At 50.0% G+C, this 14,198-nt stretch overlaps 1 protein-coding gene across 3 annotated transcripts in view; it reads right to left on the reverse strand.

The window, feature by feature from the left end:
* XYLT1 (xylosyltransferase 1) overlaps window positions 1–14,198 on the reverse strand; it is a 299,030-nt gene that overhangs the window by 128,089 nt on the left and 156,743 nt on the right. For all 3 annotated transcript variants that reach the window (XM_004750961.2, XM_045071917.1, XM_045071918.1), the window contains one exon: window positions 1,731–2,241. In XM_004750961.2, the coding sequence (XP_004751018.2) occupies window positions 1,731–2,241 (511 nt within the window). The remainder of the gene's footprint in view (window positions 1–1,730; window positions 2,242–14,198) is intronic.

Genomic DNA, 14,198 nt, shown 5'->3' on the forward strand with positions numbered 1-14,198 from the left:
CCCTCCTCCCTTCTCCTTGCAAGGATACAGAGGACAGAAGAACACAGCGTGCGGGCTGCAGGACCTCCCTGAGGTCTGATCATTGGAACTCAAGGGACACCTTCTGTCACCTGAGGAGGGGAAGGCCATGGGTAGGGAGGCAGGCCCTGGGACAGATCAGCCCTGCTGTCCACTAGCCATGGCCCTCTCAGCCTCCAAGGCCTCAACGATGCAATGGGTTGCTAACAGACCTACCTCCTGGGGCTGGTGTGAGGCTTTGATGCGCTCTAAGGTGAAAACTGTGTTATATTGACTGTTACGTGGGTTCGGTATCCATCGGGGGGGGGGGGTAGGGCCCATCGGCCAAATCCCAGCACCGCCTGCTTTAGTCAAATGAGTACTAGTGGAAGATAACCGAGTGCATGGTGTATGTGTTGTCCATGACTCCTTCTTGCTCTAATGGCGGTGTGGGTGGCCGGTGTAGACACTGTACGGCTCACAAAGCCTCATTTATTTGTTCTCCGACCTTTGCAGGAGGAGAATTGTGACCCCTGGTATATAAAGAGTGCCCAATATTACTTTCACGGAAGGGCATTCAACTCAGGCCCCCGATACTCCTCTGCCAAGCCAGGTTCTGGAAACTTCTTCCTCTACTCACTTATCCCTTTACTTCATCAGCCAAGTCCCATCAAGAATAGAAATGTGAACCGCATGGACAGCTTGGACTCGGGTTGAAATGTGAGGGAGAAACAAACCCTTTCTTTTTACGTCTTTCCTTTTAAAAGACAATATAGTCCCGATACATGTTTACTGCCACAAACCCAACAAGTATGGACTGACAGTGAGTGAAAAGCTGAAGGTGTCTGTACCCTTCGTGATGGGAAACAAGTGAGGGCTTTCCTGGGTGTCCTTCCATAGCACTTACACGGCCGCTCCCTACCTAACTCAAATCCTAAAATTCTGAAAAAAAAACCCCAAAACCAAAAAAAACCAAAAAACTGGGCCAACCTCACAGGGCGGCGGATGGGCTGAGCTGATCGAAGGCACGGTGCCTCGTGCAATGCCTGGCGCGTAACCGCCTCATAAGGCACACCAGCAAAGCAGGTGCACGACCCAGCCAACGGCACGTCAGACACAGAGATACACGAGTAACACCTCACCTGTGCAAATGTCCCCTCCACCTTCGGAGGGCCGCTATTAGAGCTCGGACCTCTCTCTGCACCACAGAGCAAGGAATGCCATTCGCCACTGGCCGTCAGCCCACAGAAGGGCGCCCAGCACAGGACAGGACGTGGGGACAGACAGACGGTGGGGAGGAGAGAGGGAGAAAGGAAGAATGGAAGGGAGGAAGGAATTTTCACCGGAGGAAAAACAGGAAGGTGGTTTTTTTAGAGCCTCCGAAGTCAACGCAACCAATTTGAAACTTTTCAAATCATGTTCAATTACAATAAATTTGTGTCGATTTTAATCCTGATATTCCGCTGAGATAGAGAACGAACGCTAATTGATACAATCACCTCAGATTCCTCACCAGCCCTGATTTCCTGTTATTTTATCAGCTGCCATCGAGGCAACTGGTTCAAGCTGGAACAAAAGGTCAGGTGATTTTGCAAAGGTTTTCTCACACACAACTTCAGAATTCAGACAGTACCAGAAGGAAAAAAATTCTCGTGTGCTGATCGGGGGTTTGGAAAATAGGGAGCAGGATGGGACTGGCAGAAGAAAGAATCGGAACCGGGGCTGGAACTCACCTTCCAGGGGGCAGAATCGTGTCACCTTCTTGGGCATCAGCAGCCCTAGCTTGTGGCGACAGTAGGTCTCCCCGATCTCCTGGCGGCAGTGTTTGGACTTGGAGCGGGACAGTGCGGAGATGGCCTCTTTGCCCGAGATGTCGCACTTGGGCGGCTGGTCTTGCTTGAGCTCAGGGGAGCTGCCCCCGCTTTTCCTGGCGTGGGGCTGTCCTGGGGCATCCTTCCCGCGGCTACTGTTCACCGTGGCTTTCTCCCCAGGAGGCAGCACCTCGTTGGTGCCTTTGCCTGGGAACGAATGTCCCTTCCCCTTCTCCTCCTGCTCCAGCTTCCTTTTCAAAAGCTCCTTCTGTCTACTCGGGGCCTTCTTTGCCAACTCAGGCTGGTGCTTTTGCTTTTGAGTTCTGGGTGCGAAGTTGCTGTTGTCCACATTCTCAAAGTCTTTGGGGACTGAGTTCTCGTTGTTGCTGTCTGTCCGCACTTTCTCTTTCGGACGGTGAGAAAAATAGCCATCCTGGAGAAGATGGGGAGGAACACAGAAGAGCAACATCACTGAGTGGTCATGCTAAGTAGCTTGGCCCTTGCAGAGCGGAGCACAGAGTTTTGGAGGTCTGTGTCCCGGTTTCAAGCCATTCCTTTGCTACAAGCTTAACTTCAAAGTAGAGTTTTCTGTCTGAACCTCAATTTCCCCATCTGGAAATTAAGAGCAGTTCCAACCAGAAACTACTAAGGCTTTGAAAACTCTCAAGTGCTCTATGATTCTCAATGCTTTGCTACTAACTACACCTTCAAGTAAGTTTCTTTTGAGTGTCTCTGCCTTTGGATTATGGACATTTTGCTGCAGCTTCCTGTTTAAATTCTAGCAGAGAGTTCCGCGATGGTTCATTTAAGGGCTAGAAATGCCATAATAAAATTATAAGGGAAGAAAATATCGGTGGGACATCACATTCTACTGCCTTTAGGACACGCTCGCAGTTCTATGCCCGTAAGAGAAATCAGACTGAGCCAGACTTAATTCTGAGGAAGAGACATCTTAGCTGTTTTGGAGGGGAATGGACCCTTTGTGTTAAGTTCTTTACAGTGAATCCCAGGAAAGATGCAAGCTTGTGACACTCTGGTGTTTGGCCTCTGACTCCTTAAGTTTGTACCTGGGACAGAACTGATTAAGTCACCGGGGAGGGCAAGAGAAAGGTCAAGAGTCATTCTGGGGACAATGCATGGTATGGATCTTTCCCAGAAGGCAGGGGCCCCAACTCAGCTTCCCCAGGAATAGGAAGGGCCTGGCAGTTTTGAGCTGAGAGCAAACGTACCATTCGACTAATACCCCATATCATTTCCAAAATATGTTGCTGCTGCTTTGAGCCCATTACCAATACCTTTACCTGAAAGAGTATCCACTGCTCCAAAGCTAGCCCCAAAGGGGACCGCTAAAGTTACAGAGAATGCTAATTGGCTCCACAAATCTACCCTGTTGCTATAGAAACACAATGGCCATGGGTAGCAATTTGAGGGAAGACCTCCCCTTTGGTTCTTTTAAATGTGTCTGTTAACACTTCCCAGGGAAGAGGACGGTGGGACAGAACCACGGAGACAGGACTGGTGCCCGGCAGTGGCTCACAGGGCAGCTGGCATGCCCTAGGGCCCATACTCTAGCAGCTCAGCCAACTGTGGCCCCCGGGGGCGAAATCCTGTACATCATCTGTTTTTGTCAATAAAGTTTTATTGAAAAACTGCCATACCTGTTCGGTTATGTACTGTCTGGCTGCTTTCCTACTACGATAGCAGGAACGAGCATGGCAATATTACCCATCTGGCCTGCCTAAATATTTCAGAAAAAGTATGCAGACAGCAGCTCTCTAGCATTAGGAATTTAGCAAGTTCCCATCCCCTGGTTTGGTCCAGCTGCCCCTGCCCCCAGGGCCCCCATCCGGCCCAGTAACGGTCGGGAGAACAAGCTGCACCTGGCCGCCCCCTTCTTGCCCTTGCTCCATCCCCCAAACATCAAGCACCCCGACCCCTACAGAGTGCAGGCCTGAAGAACTGAAAACGGACTCTTAAATCCTCATGGGCACTCTGTAAGTTGAACATGGCTCTCGTTCTTGTTTTGCACGTGAGGGACTATTTGCAACTGGCCCAGCTGGCTGGTGGTGAAGCTGGGATGTGGCCGTGCACCCATGGCCCGCGCAGCTAGTTCTACTCGCCACTTCCAAGAAGCTACAGATGCCCTCTGACACCCCCCGCCCCCATCACTCTGTCCCCGTGAGCACCACCGCCTGGCTTTGTACCACAAGATCCGGCTCTGTTCCCAACAACTCCCGCCTAGCTACAAGGATCTAGAAGAGCCATGTCACCTCCAAAGAGCCATCTAAAGTCTGGCCAGTGGCCCACCGGTGGCAAGAAGTCACACAGAAATAGGGACAGTAAGTAGGGCCACAGGGCACTGAGAGCTCAAGGCAGCAGGAGGCAGGAGGTAATGGGGTAGAGATGAGAAAAGAGATACTAAGAAGGGAGAGCTGAGTCTGTATTGGGTCAGAGCACGGTGGCTGGTGACACACAGGGCTGACATTATATTCTGGTCTGTGAAGGGGAAACTGCCAGTTCTGACATCTGGTTCCAGGCTTTCTTACCTGCCCACGCACCTTGCAAGAAATCACCCCGGTGAGGCAGGTTTCCTGCTCCTGTCACCCAGCTGAACCCCCCTGATGTTCACCTTTCCCCTTCCTTCTGTCCAGAGGCCCTTCAAGAATCCAAGCAGCTTCTCAGATGCCTTTTCTGAGCACTGGCCCCCAGTCAGGCACCATATACGAAGTGACTCCAAGGTATCATTTGCTGGGTACAGACCATCTCCCCGTAAGGAGATTTAATTTATTTGACAGAGAGAAATCACAAGTAGACGGAGAGGCAGGCAGAGAGAGAGAGGGAAGCAGGCTCCCCGCTGAGCAGAGAGCCTGATGCGGGACTCGATCCCAGGACCCTGAGATCATGACCTGAGCCAAAGGCAGCGGCTTCACCCACTGAGCCGCCCAGGAGCCCCTTTCCCTGCCCTTTAACAGAAAGAGAAGCCAAGGCTTGTCGCTCTAACATTCTTGAGCACACACCAGGTACCAGGGACCAAACTAAGCCCTGGCATGTGCTATCTCACTGAAGCTTCAGAAATAACTTGTACTGCAGGGACTACTACTGTCCCAGCCACAAAAGAGGCGGGGAAAGCTCGAGGATGTTTGGTAACTTGCCCAAAGTCATCTGGGGGAGGTAGTGAACTTGTACTTGTCTGATTCTTAAACTTGCTATAGCATACTGCCTCTTATTTGGCTAAAAGGTAAACTGCAGAGCATTTAGCTCCCCCTTCTCTACTGGAGGTGGGGGAGTCCAAGGGGTGTCACCCTCTTTGCTCACAGAAGCCTAGGTTGAGATGGAAATGGGTATGGGGGACCCGGTTTTCCATAAAACTCTTGACAAATATTTCTGTTCTTTTTTGCTAGAAACAGGATAGGGCTGTATTTCCTATGCCCCACAAATTAGGCACAGCCAAGCGACTTGCTGTGGCCAAGAGCCGTGATCAAAACCAAGGCACAATATGCCATATTCCCCTTTCCTCCACAGCCTCCAACCACACTCCCGATGCTCCAGGTCCTGTCTCCCTGAGCGAGGCTAGCGTAGAGCGGAGATCAATTCTTGAGGGGCAGAAATAAACCTCTTACCCTTCCCGTCACTGACACGCGGGGATCTCTGTTACTGCAGCACTGTCTGACTCACTCTGACTGAAACCAGAGCCCACCTGACTGGCTTTCTTCCTCCTAGCTGTCCTCAGACACAGGAGCCAATTTTTGGGTGGTGTTTTTTGGTTTTGCTTTGTTTCTTGTCTTCTGACCAAGAATCAGCTGGATGAGTACCGATGTCCAAAAACATGAATTTAAATTCCATCCCCAAACTAGGAGTTACCGCAACGGCAGAGACTGAGAGTCTGTTCTCACGGTCATCTTCATCTTCTCGCATGAGACACAGCCCAAATATTATTCTTGGGTTGCTCTCTTTCCTTGTTAACAGAGGACTGCAAATCTGGCCCTGTGCAGAAAATCTCCACAATCCACCGATTTCAAAAGCTCATGTTCTCTGCCACTTTCTGGCAGAACTTGTCCAAGCAAGACCAGACACAGGAAACACTACAATCAATGAAGCTAATCTGACCATCAGAGAGTGGCCCATTCCTCTGGTTAATTTGTGATATCAGGACCAGGCGCCACCATCGATTCTAATATAACTTTTGATTAATACATGTCATCTACTCAGAGAGGCCTCCTCAATGGAGATGATTAGCTCAGTGTGGCCCTGTGGCCTTCCGCCTGGCCCCAGACGCTCCACAGCTGCCAAGGGAAATCAGATGATTTGAGTATAAGAGGGAAAGGAAAATTTTGTCTTCAAGAATGAAGAGTTCACAGATATTAGACAGCTTCCAGAAAAGTCAGTGAGGGGCACAGTCAGCAAGGACCAGACAACTTTCAGAGGTCCAGAACCTCCGGGCTCACTGAGGCAATTCTGGTTCCTAGAGAGTTGATGCATTCTCCTTCACAATGCCCCCACTCTGTTCTTTCTCTTTTAAACTTATTTAAGAAGGCATGCACGAGTAGGAGAGAGGAACAGAGAGAGAGGGAGAAGCCAACTCTCCACCGAGCAGGGAGTCCGACTTGGGGCTTAAGCCCAGGACCCTGAGATCATGACCTAAGCCAAAGGCTGATGCTTAACCCACTGAGCCGCCCAGGTGCCCCTGTTCTTTTTTAAATTTTATTTTATTGTGTAAGGACATTTAACATGAGACCTACCCTCTCAATAAATTTTTGGGTGCATGATTCCATACTACTACCTACAGATATGACATCGTATGGAACATCTTTACAACGTGTTCATCTCGTACCACTGAGACTTGATGACCCTTGATTAGCAATTCCCTACTTCCCCCTTCCCCCAACCCCCAACAACCACGGTTTTACAGATTCTCTGAGTGTGAATATTTTAGCTGTCTCATTTAAGTGGGTTCACGTGGTATTTGTCTGTGACTAGCTCATTTCATCTTGCGTACTGTCTTCTAGGTCCATCCATGCTCTTGCACATGGCACGATTTCCTTCCTTTTTCAAGGCTGAATAATATTCCACTGTTTGCCACATTTTCTTTAGCCATCCATCCCTTGATGAGCCTAAGATATCCTTCACCTTCCTGGAAATTCTTCACCTGCACACCAAAGGTAAATAGGTCTCTGCTCTTCTTTCTCTGGAGAATCAAGACCCAGAAATGCAAATCCAGGTTGTCTTTCCTATGAAAACCAGCGTGGGGAGGTTTCTAGGCAAATGCATATAAGATAACCATCATGTCCTCAGCACTCGCACACCCCGCTACTCTATGCCTTGTACCCTTCATCCTCTCAAACACCCAGGGAAGCAGCAAGTAGTAGTCCTAATTAAGGGGAAGAAACGAAGGCACAGGGAAGTTAAATGACCAAGGTCATGCTGTTAGAAATGAAGTGCTTCAAACCCCCTATGCCTCAGTGACCCCATCTGGAAAATGGGAACAATGATGATACTTACCTCATCGGCATTTTAGTGAGGTCAGTGCATGTCAGACTTCCGGAACGTGCCTGCCACCCAAAGCAGGAAGAATAATAACCACAGAACCCAGATTAGGTTTGCTACCAATTAACATTGGGCCTCAACCATCCCACCCCTGATGGCCTCTGCCTGAAGGACAGGCTGGTTATTATTTCCTCATTACGATCGACTAGCTGTGTCCCCTTTATTTTTAACCAATCCGACACTCTCACCTTGAGTTATTTATGTAAATGTAACCCTTTGACTTATTTTATTTTAATGTACTTATTACAATGATTATACATTCAAATGTTTGCTTGAGAGCTCCTGAACTCTAATTGCTCTGCTGCTGTCTTACCTCTAAGCTGCTGCTAGGATCCATTTTTATTCTAGAGAAATAATTAAATGCAATAATGTCCTCCATTCCCATTCAACCTTGGGCACGTTTAGAGCCAATTTCAATCAGGTAGAAATATGCTAAACACGATATGGCTCTGAGAGGCGGGGTATGTGACCTGGTACGTGACTGAACCCGGGTTCCTTGTCCTGTTTTGGAGAGTTGGGAGGTGGGTGGTTGTGTTTTGTAAACTAGCTACTCACTGATAAACCTTTGTTCTTATTTGTGTGTGTTTGTGTGTGTGTGTGTATGCGCAAGCCCGTGTATGTGTGTGTGTGTGTGTGTGTATGTGTGTAAAAAGAAGACTGGAAGGGAAAGGAGAAGACCCGGGTGCCTGTCTTGTTTTGGAGATTGTCCAATTTTCTCGTCTGTAAAATGACAGGTCCTGTATGCGTGTTACTAAACATTCTCTGAATTAGGCATTAATCAATATGATTGACTAACAAAGTTCTGCCCTTCCAGCTCATTGGGAGATAACCTGATGGACCCTGAGAGACCGGGGATGGAGGAGCACATGGAAACTTGCAGGGGTGTCATGTCTCTCCCTGACCCATCCTTTCCTCGTTATCTCTAGCAGCTCTTGAACCCGGGACACATCATTTCATCTCTCTGCGCCTTAGCATCCTCATGTAATCGGGTGCTCTGTGGCTGGCATCTACTTCCCAGGAAGTACTGATGAAGCACAGGACATTCTGGACACATGGCAGGGCGGGGGATGCTGAAGAAAAACATGCATCTCCTGGAAAACCCACGCTCGGTGCTTAAATGTCCCATGTTCCGTCCCAAGCCCACTGCACATACTGATCTGTGGAATCCTCATGACGACCCGATGCAGGAGATGCTCCATTTTTCTCCCCAGGTTTTGGAGGGGAGCACTAAGGTTCAGGGATGTGAGGGTCTGAATCCAGATCTAAGAAGGGGAGGAGGCAAAATGTGAACCAGGAAGTCTGGGTCCAGCAACCACGTTCACCCACACCACACGGCCTCTCAGCAGCTCGGAGGAAGAAGGATGATGCCAAAGGGAAACCCTGGCCAGGCAAGCTGTCCCCACCCGCTGGCTCATCATGACCAGTTTATGGCTCCTTTTGTGCCACAGAGACGCTCAGCCAGATGAGTGGTGGTTGCTGCTGAACTCAGTGTCTGAGGCTTCAGTCCAGTCACCAGGGTGACCAAGGCCATTGGGAGGGACACTGGGGGAGAAGCCCGCACCTGCTTCCAAAAGGACCTCAATGCCAGGGTAGAGGAGCAACGGAGGGGCAGTGTGCATGGCTGCACCCAATTAGAATATGCAATTACCCAGGCTGCCAATGCAAATAGACCTAAGCCAGGCCCCTGGCCCGGCTCATTGGCATGCATCAAACGTGGCTGGGCTGGCCAGCACTTGAAGCCCGTGGGCCATGCAGGGCATGGGCAGGCCCTTCTTTAATAGAACTCTTAATAATAAGCTTGGTGCAATTTAGCCAACTGAATTATGGTAACAGGAAACACAGCAGGGGGTCAGGAAGGAGGGGGTCAGGAAGGAGAGCACTGGATTGATAGCGCTGGCTTGGAGTCCAGCCTCTGCCCTGGGACCCCAGGAGAGAGGAAAAGAGAAACTCTCAGAGCCTCAACTTTCTCATTTACAAAATAGGGGGTAAGAGGACTGACTTGGCAACGGAGAGGTGGAGATTCAAGAACAGAGCACACTTACATTTAATTCTATTTAACGAGAGAACACTTAGCATGGTGCTTGGTATATATTCAGCACTCAGTAACTTGGAGCACGATGACATTTTTAGTGGGCCCCTCACTGTCATATGATGAGGAGGCCCTAGTGCTTTGTAAAGGCAGGGAGGCGAGGCCAAGCAAGACACAGCGTACTCAGATCTGGCCTCTGCCACTTGCTCAGTGGGTGGCCCTGGGCATAACCCCTAATTGTGTGACCCTCAGTTTCCCTCTCTGTAAAATGGACATAATAACTAGAGGGCCTCCCTCTTGGGGGCTTCTCTGGGAGTTAAAAGGGTTAATATATGTAACGCATTTAGCAAAATGCCAAGAACTTAGTCAATGTTACCTATAATTTATTAAAACAGAGTTGTGGCTTGCACTGGTGGTCTAGTGGGGTGGTTCTAGAAGTATGGTCTGGGGCTTCCTGCCGGACCCTGAGACCTCATGGAGGGGATCTTCAGGTCAGGATTTCCATCAAAAGACAAAGACGTCCTGTTCCTTTTTTCTCTCCTTCCCTCACAAGCTCACAGTGGAATTTTCCAGAGGCCACACGAGGTGTGAAATCCCAGCAGATTGAAAGCAGGAGCAAATGTGAGAATCCAGCTGTCTTCTATTAAGCCGAATATCACAATGATTTGCAAAAATGTAAAACAATGACTCTTTTCACAAGGTTTGTTTTGGTTGTGGAAAACATACATATTTTTCATAGGTCTGTTGACTTGTGTAGAAATGTAACCATGTAGATCATGGTTATTTTAATTAATACACATAAAGGTAACTTAAATGTCAATATATAGTAAATTATACACACACACACACACACAAGCTTCTTGGGAGTCCACAATGTTTGAAAGTATTTGGGGGTCCTGAGACCAACAAGTTTAAGAACTCTGGCATAATGCATACTTGTAATCATCAATGCCTTCTCATTAGAAATGAGAATTAGAAATAAAAAGTTTAGGCCTTTTTCAGTTCCAGTGCTTTGCTACAGGCCAAGCCTTTGGATTTATACTTTACTTACATACACGATAAATACACACAAGATAGAAATCTAGGTCAAGTGGAAATAGGGTGCTGTTAACTACTTTTATAGGGAGAGAAGCAGCAGCAGGAGCCCAGATCCCTGAGGGCCTGGGACTGTCCTCGGGGAGGGAGAGGGACCTGCTGACAAAGTTTCCCCTTGACCAAATTCTAGCCAGGCTCCTGGGAGCCCCTTCTCAACGAGGCCACAAGCTTGGCCTATGAAGACTGGAACAAACACTTAAGCAGGCTGTGACAGCTTGAGGCCGCACTCTGAAGCTGATACCAGCCCCCTCTTATAGTGCCTACCTGAGAAAATTCAGTGCTGCCCGAAGAATTTAGTTTGTTCCAGCCAACCCTTGAGGACAGGGCTCCTGCGTCCTGGCCTCCATGGGCGGTTACAACCTAACTCGGACACATGCCCGCCCACAACCCCAAATCCATCCAGACTAATCCCCTCTTCCTGCTCTCTGCCATTTCCCCTCCCCTTGCTCCACGGAGCCCCCACGGACCCCTCCCTATTCCCTATCATCCTCTGAAAATGCACAGTCATCTCTCTGTCACTGGAAGTGGAATCCGGTTCGCACTTACCTCCTTCCCCTACTACAACAGTATGCGACCAATTAAAATCGGTCCTCGCGGCTTTGTCTGGCTCCGACACGGCCTAAGCCACATGCCGTGGACCTCCCCTCCACACACAGTACCTTCACCTCGGGGCCCAAGCTCGGGCGGCCAGCAGAAGCAGACTCAGAGGCCAACACAGGCTTGGCGCACGAGCTCCTTCCAGCCCTAGCAGGTGGATGTGGGGACACTCAGTGGGAACATGTGCCCAGTGCCCCAGGACTGCCGGCGGGTGGGTGGTGGCAGGGGGAGATCTATACCTGTGTCTTCTGCGGTTTCCTTGCTGGACAGTGTAAGAGACAGATGTGCGCAGAGAGCCGAAGGAGGAAGCAATGATGGTGGAACAGGACCAGAGGAAAAGGGAGGCAAGCAAGTCCAAGTGCAAGTGAGAGCTTGAGGAGGGAACAAGGTAAGCTGACCCTGCCGCCATGGGGTCGTGTGCCAGGCACCCCACCATGCACTTCCCTGGCGATGGCTTATCCAGCCCTCCCAACAGCCTCAACACGCAGGACAGGGTCTGCCATCAGCAACCCAAGGAAGCTCTATTGGAACATGGCCACACCCACTGGGGAGTAGAGTCTCTAACACGGCACTGGCCTGCCAAGCTGAAATCTGGCCTTTGCAAAAAAAAAAAAAAAAAAATAGGGACTGCTTCAAATGAGCAAACTGAGGCCAGGCCAGGCTTGCTCAAGGTCATCTGGAGTGTGGGGGATGGGGTTGGATTCCAGGGACAACGAGGCTACGCGTCAGAAGCAAGGACAGAGAGGGGGGAGAAGAGCTTTCAGACCACCACCGCTGGTCTGAAACAGAACGGCCAGCATGGAGAAACGGTCTTCGCGGGGAGGCCTTCTATCTGGTTTAAAAAAAATGCCTGAGGTCGGCCCCTTCTGAAATACCGTTTGCACATAGCCTGCCTGCCCCTGCAACAGTCCATCCCTTCACACAGAAGCCCCCAGGACCCAAAGATGGAGACAAAGGAGGAAAGAAGATGGGGCGGGGGGATGAGCAACCCAATCCTGCTTCAATGACAAAGCCTTCTGGATACCTCCACAACAGGCCCGCACGGTGACACAGCTGACACTTGGGTAGGCTGACATCTGTTGTGAGGGTGTCCTCTGCATGGTGGGCTATTTAGCAGCATCTATGACTTCTACCCATGCAAGGCCACAAAGACTCCCCGTGAAAACCAAAACGTGTCTCTAGACATTGCCAAGTGTCCCCAGGGTGCGGGGGCGGGGCAGAGGGTGCACACAAAATCACCCTCTATGGAAAAGTCCAGCTCTGGGGGGCACGGGCTCCAAAGGGTGACGCTAGCAGGCCTCACCTGCTTGAGCCCTGCCCCCATCACGGAACAGCAGCACTGCGTGACCAGACAAAGCAGTCAGAACAGCAGAACTCAGCCAGGAGGAAGATGGACAGCCAGAGAAGGGCCTGATTAACCAAGCAATGGTGCTTGTGAGGGGGAGGAGGAGGGGGCAAGAGGTGGTCAGGAGAAAGTAGCCCTTGCTTGGGGGAAGTGGGAGGAGGGTTAGGGTCCCCTGCTGGGCAAGGAGAGGCGTAGTCAATCAGAGCATGGACCATCCCTGAGCGGCTGGCACATCCCTTCATTTAAGGCAGAGGTCACCCCTGGGTGCCCCAAGTTTCCATCAAGTACAGAGATGCTTGGTTTGCTCTGTAGAGACTTTTCATCTGTTGGGTTTTAAATCCCGGCCAACATTTCAAATTCTGGAGATTTCATCTACAAATCTGGACTTCTACCCTGTCTGGGCAACATCAGGGGAGTGGGCAGAGCTGGACTTGGATTTCCATGTGAGACTGTTTGAGGCTGAGTAGTGGCCAGTGGTACCAAGAAGGGGCACCCATTCCACAGAGCATCACGGGTTCCACCAAGCCCAGAGCATGTCCCCTTACTCATGTGCAGACCTTGAGCCTGTAAGGCGCCACTGCTTGGAACCCAGGGCTCAGGATCATCAGATAACTAGGTACTGAGCCCGGCCTCCAAGACCTCAGAACCCTTCAGCAATCCTTTTATCCCAGGTTTTCCATGGAAGCAGGACTGCCCCTCATGGGTGTCCTGAAAACATGTGGTTGCGATTCTGGTTGCCCCAAGGACTGGAGGATGCTCGTGGCCGTTTGTGGGTGGGAGGACCCCAGAGCCCTAACAGCGCGTGGGGAACACACACTGCAGAGCATTTAAAAACGTCCTATATCCTCAGGATATGTCTCTAAGCTGTCAGGTGGGTGAGCAGCTCATTTTTAATTATGGGCACCAAGAACCCAACTCACATGGACCTAAGACACAGAGTCCATTGGAGTGATTTTAACGGAACTGAATATTTGAGGAAAGTAAATACGGTTTAATTCAAGTGGAAATTTTTACGTCATTCAGACCACAGTTTCAGGGGATCCCACCATCACATCCACACAAGCTGTGGAGAGGAGTCACCAACCCACACACCTGCTCTCCACCTACATCTGTAATTAGTGAATTCTCGAGGACACAAAACAAGGCCCCTGACCTCTGCGTGTGACTTTTAGCTCCTCCAAGGGGGACCCATCGGGGGTGCCTGCCTGGGTGGCTCAGTTGGTTACGTATCTGCCTTTGGCTCAGGCTGTGATCCCAGGGTTCTGGGATTGAGCACCGCATCGGGCTCCTTGCTCAGCGGGGAGCCTGCTTCTCCCTCTGCCTGCTGCTCCCCCTGCTTGTGCGGTCTGTTTCTCTCCGGCACACACACACAAAAAAACCCCCCAAAACAAAAAACCATCAGCTGGCAACATCAGCATGCCCTGACAGCAGGTTAGAAATGCAGGATCTCAGGCTCCTGCCAGGGCAAACAGGATGAGAATGCGCATTTTGACAAGTTCCTCAGGGTGATTCCCTTGTGCTTCAAAGTCTGAGAAGTCCCACCCTAGTGCTTTTGTGTGTCTGATCATTTACAGAAGGAAATATACATGATCTTTATCGTAAGTTACTTTTATATGTTCTTTCTGTTATTATGAGGACAATATATTGATTGATTTAGAGCTGTGCGTATAAGTAGGTTACAAGTAATGGATTCCATTTCAGGATAGATAAAAGGAATATTTTAAAAGATGTGTTGCAGGAAGGGGTCTGGGTTTGATGGTGTTGAGAATCACTAGTTTAG

This window comes from Mustela putorius, unplaced genomic scaffold, assembly GCF_011764305.1.
Source record: "Mustela putorius furo isolate JIRA1106 unplaced genomic scaffold, ASM1176430v1.1 tig00004007_pilon_pilon_pilon, whole genome shotgun sequence".
Taxonomy (NCBI): Eukaryota; Metazoa; Chordata; class Mammalia; order Carnivora; family Mustelidae; genus Mustela; species Mustela putorius.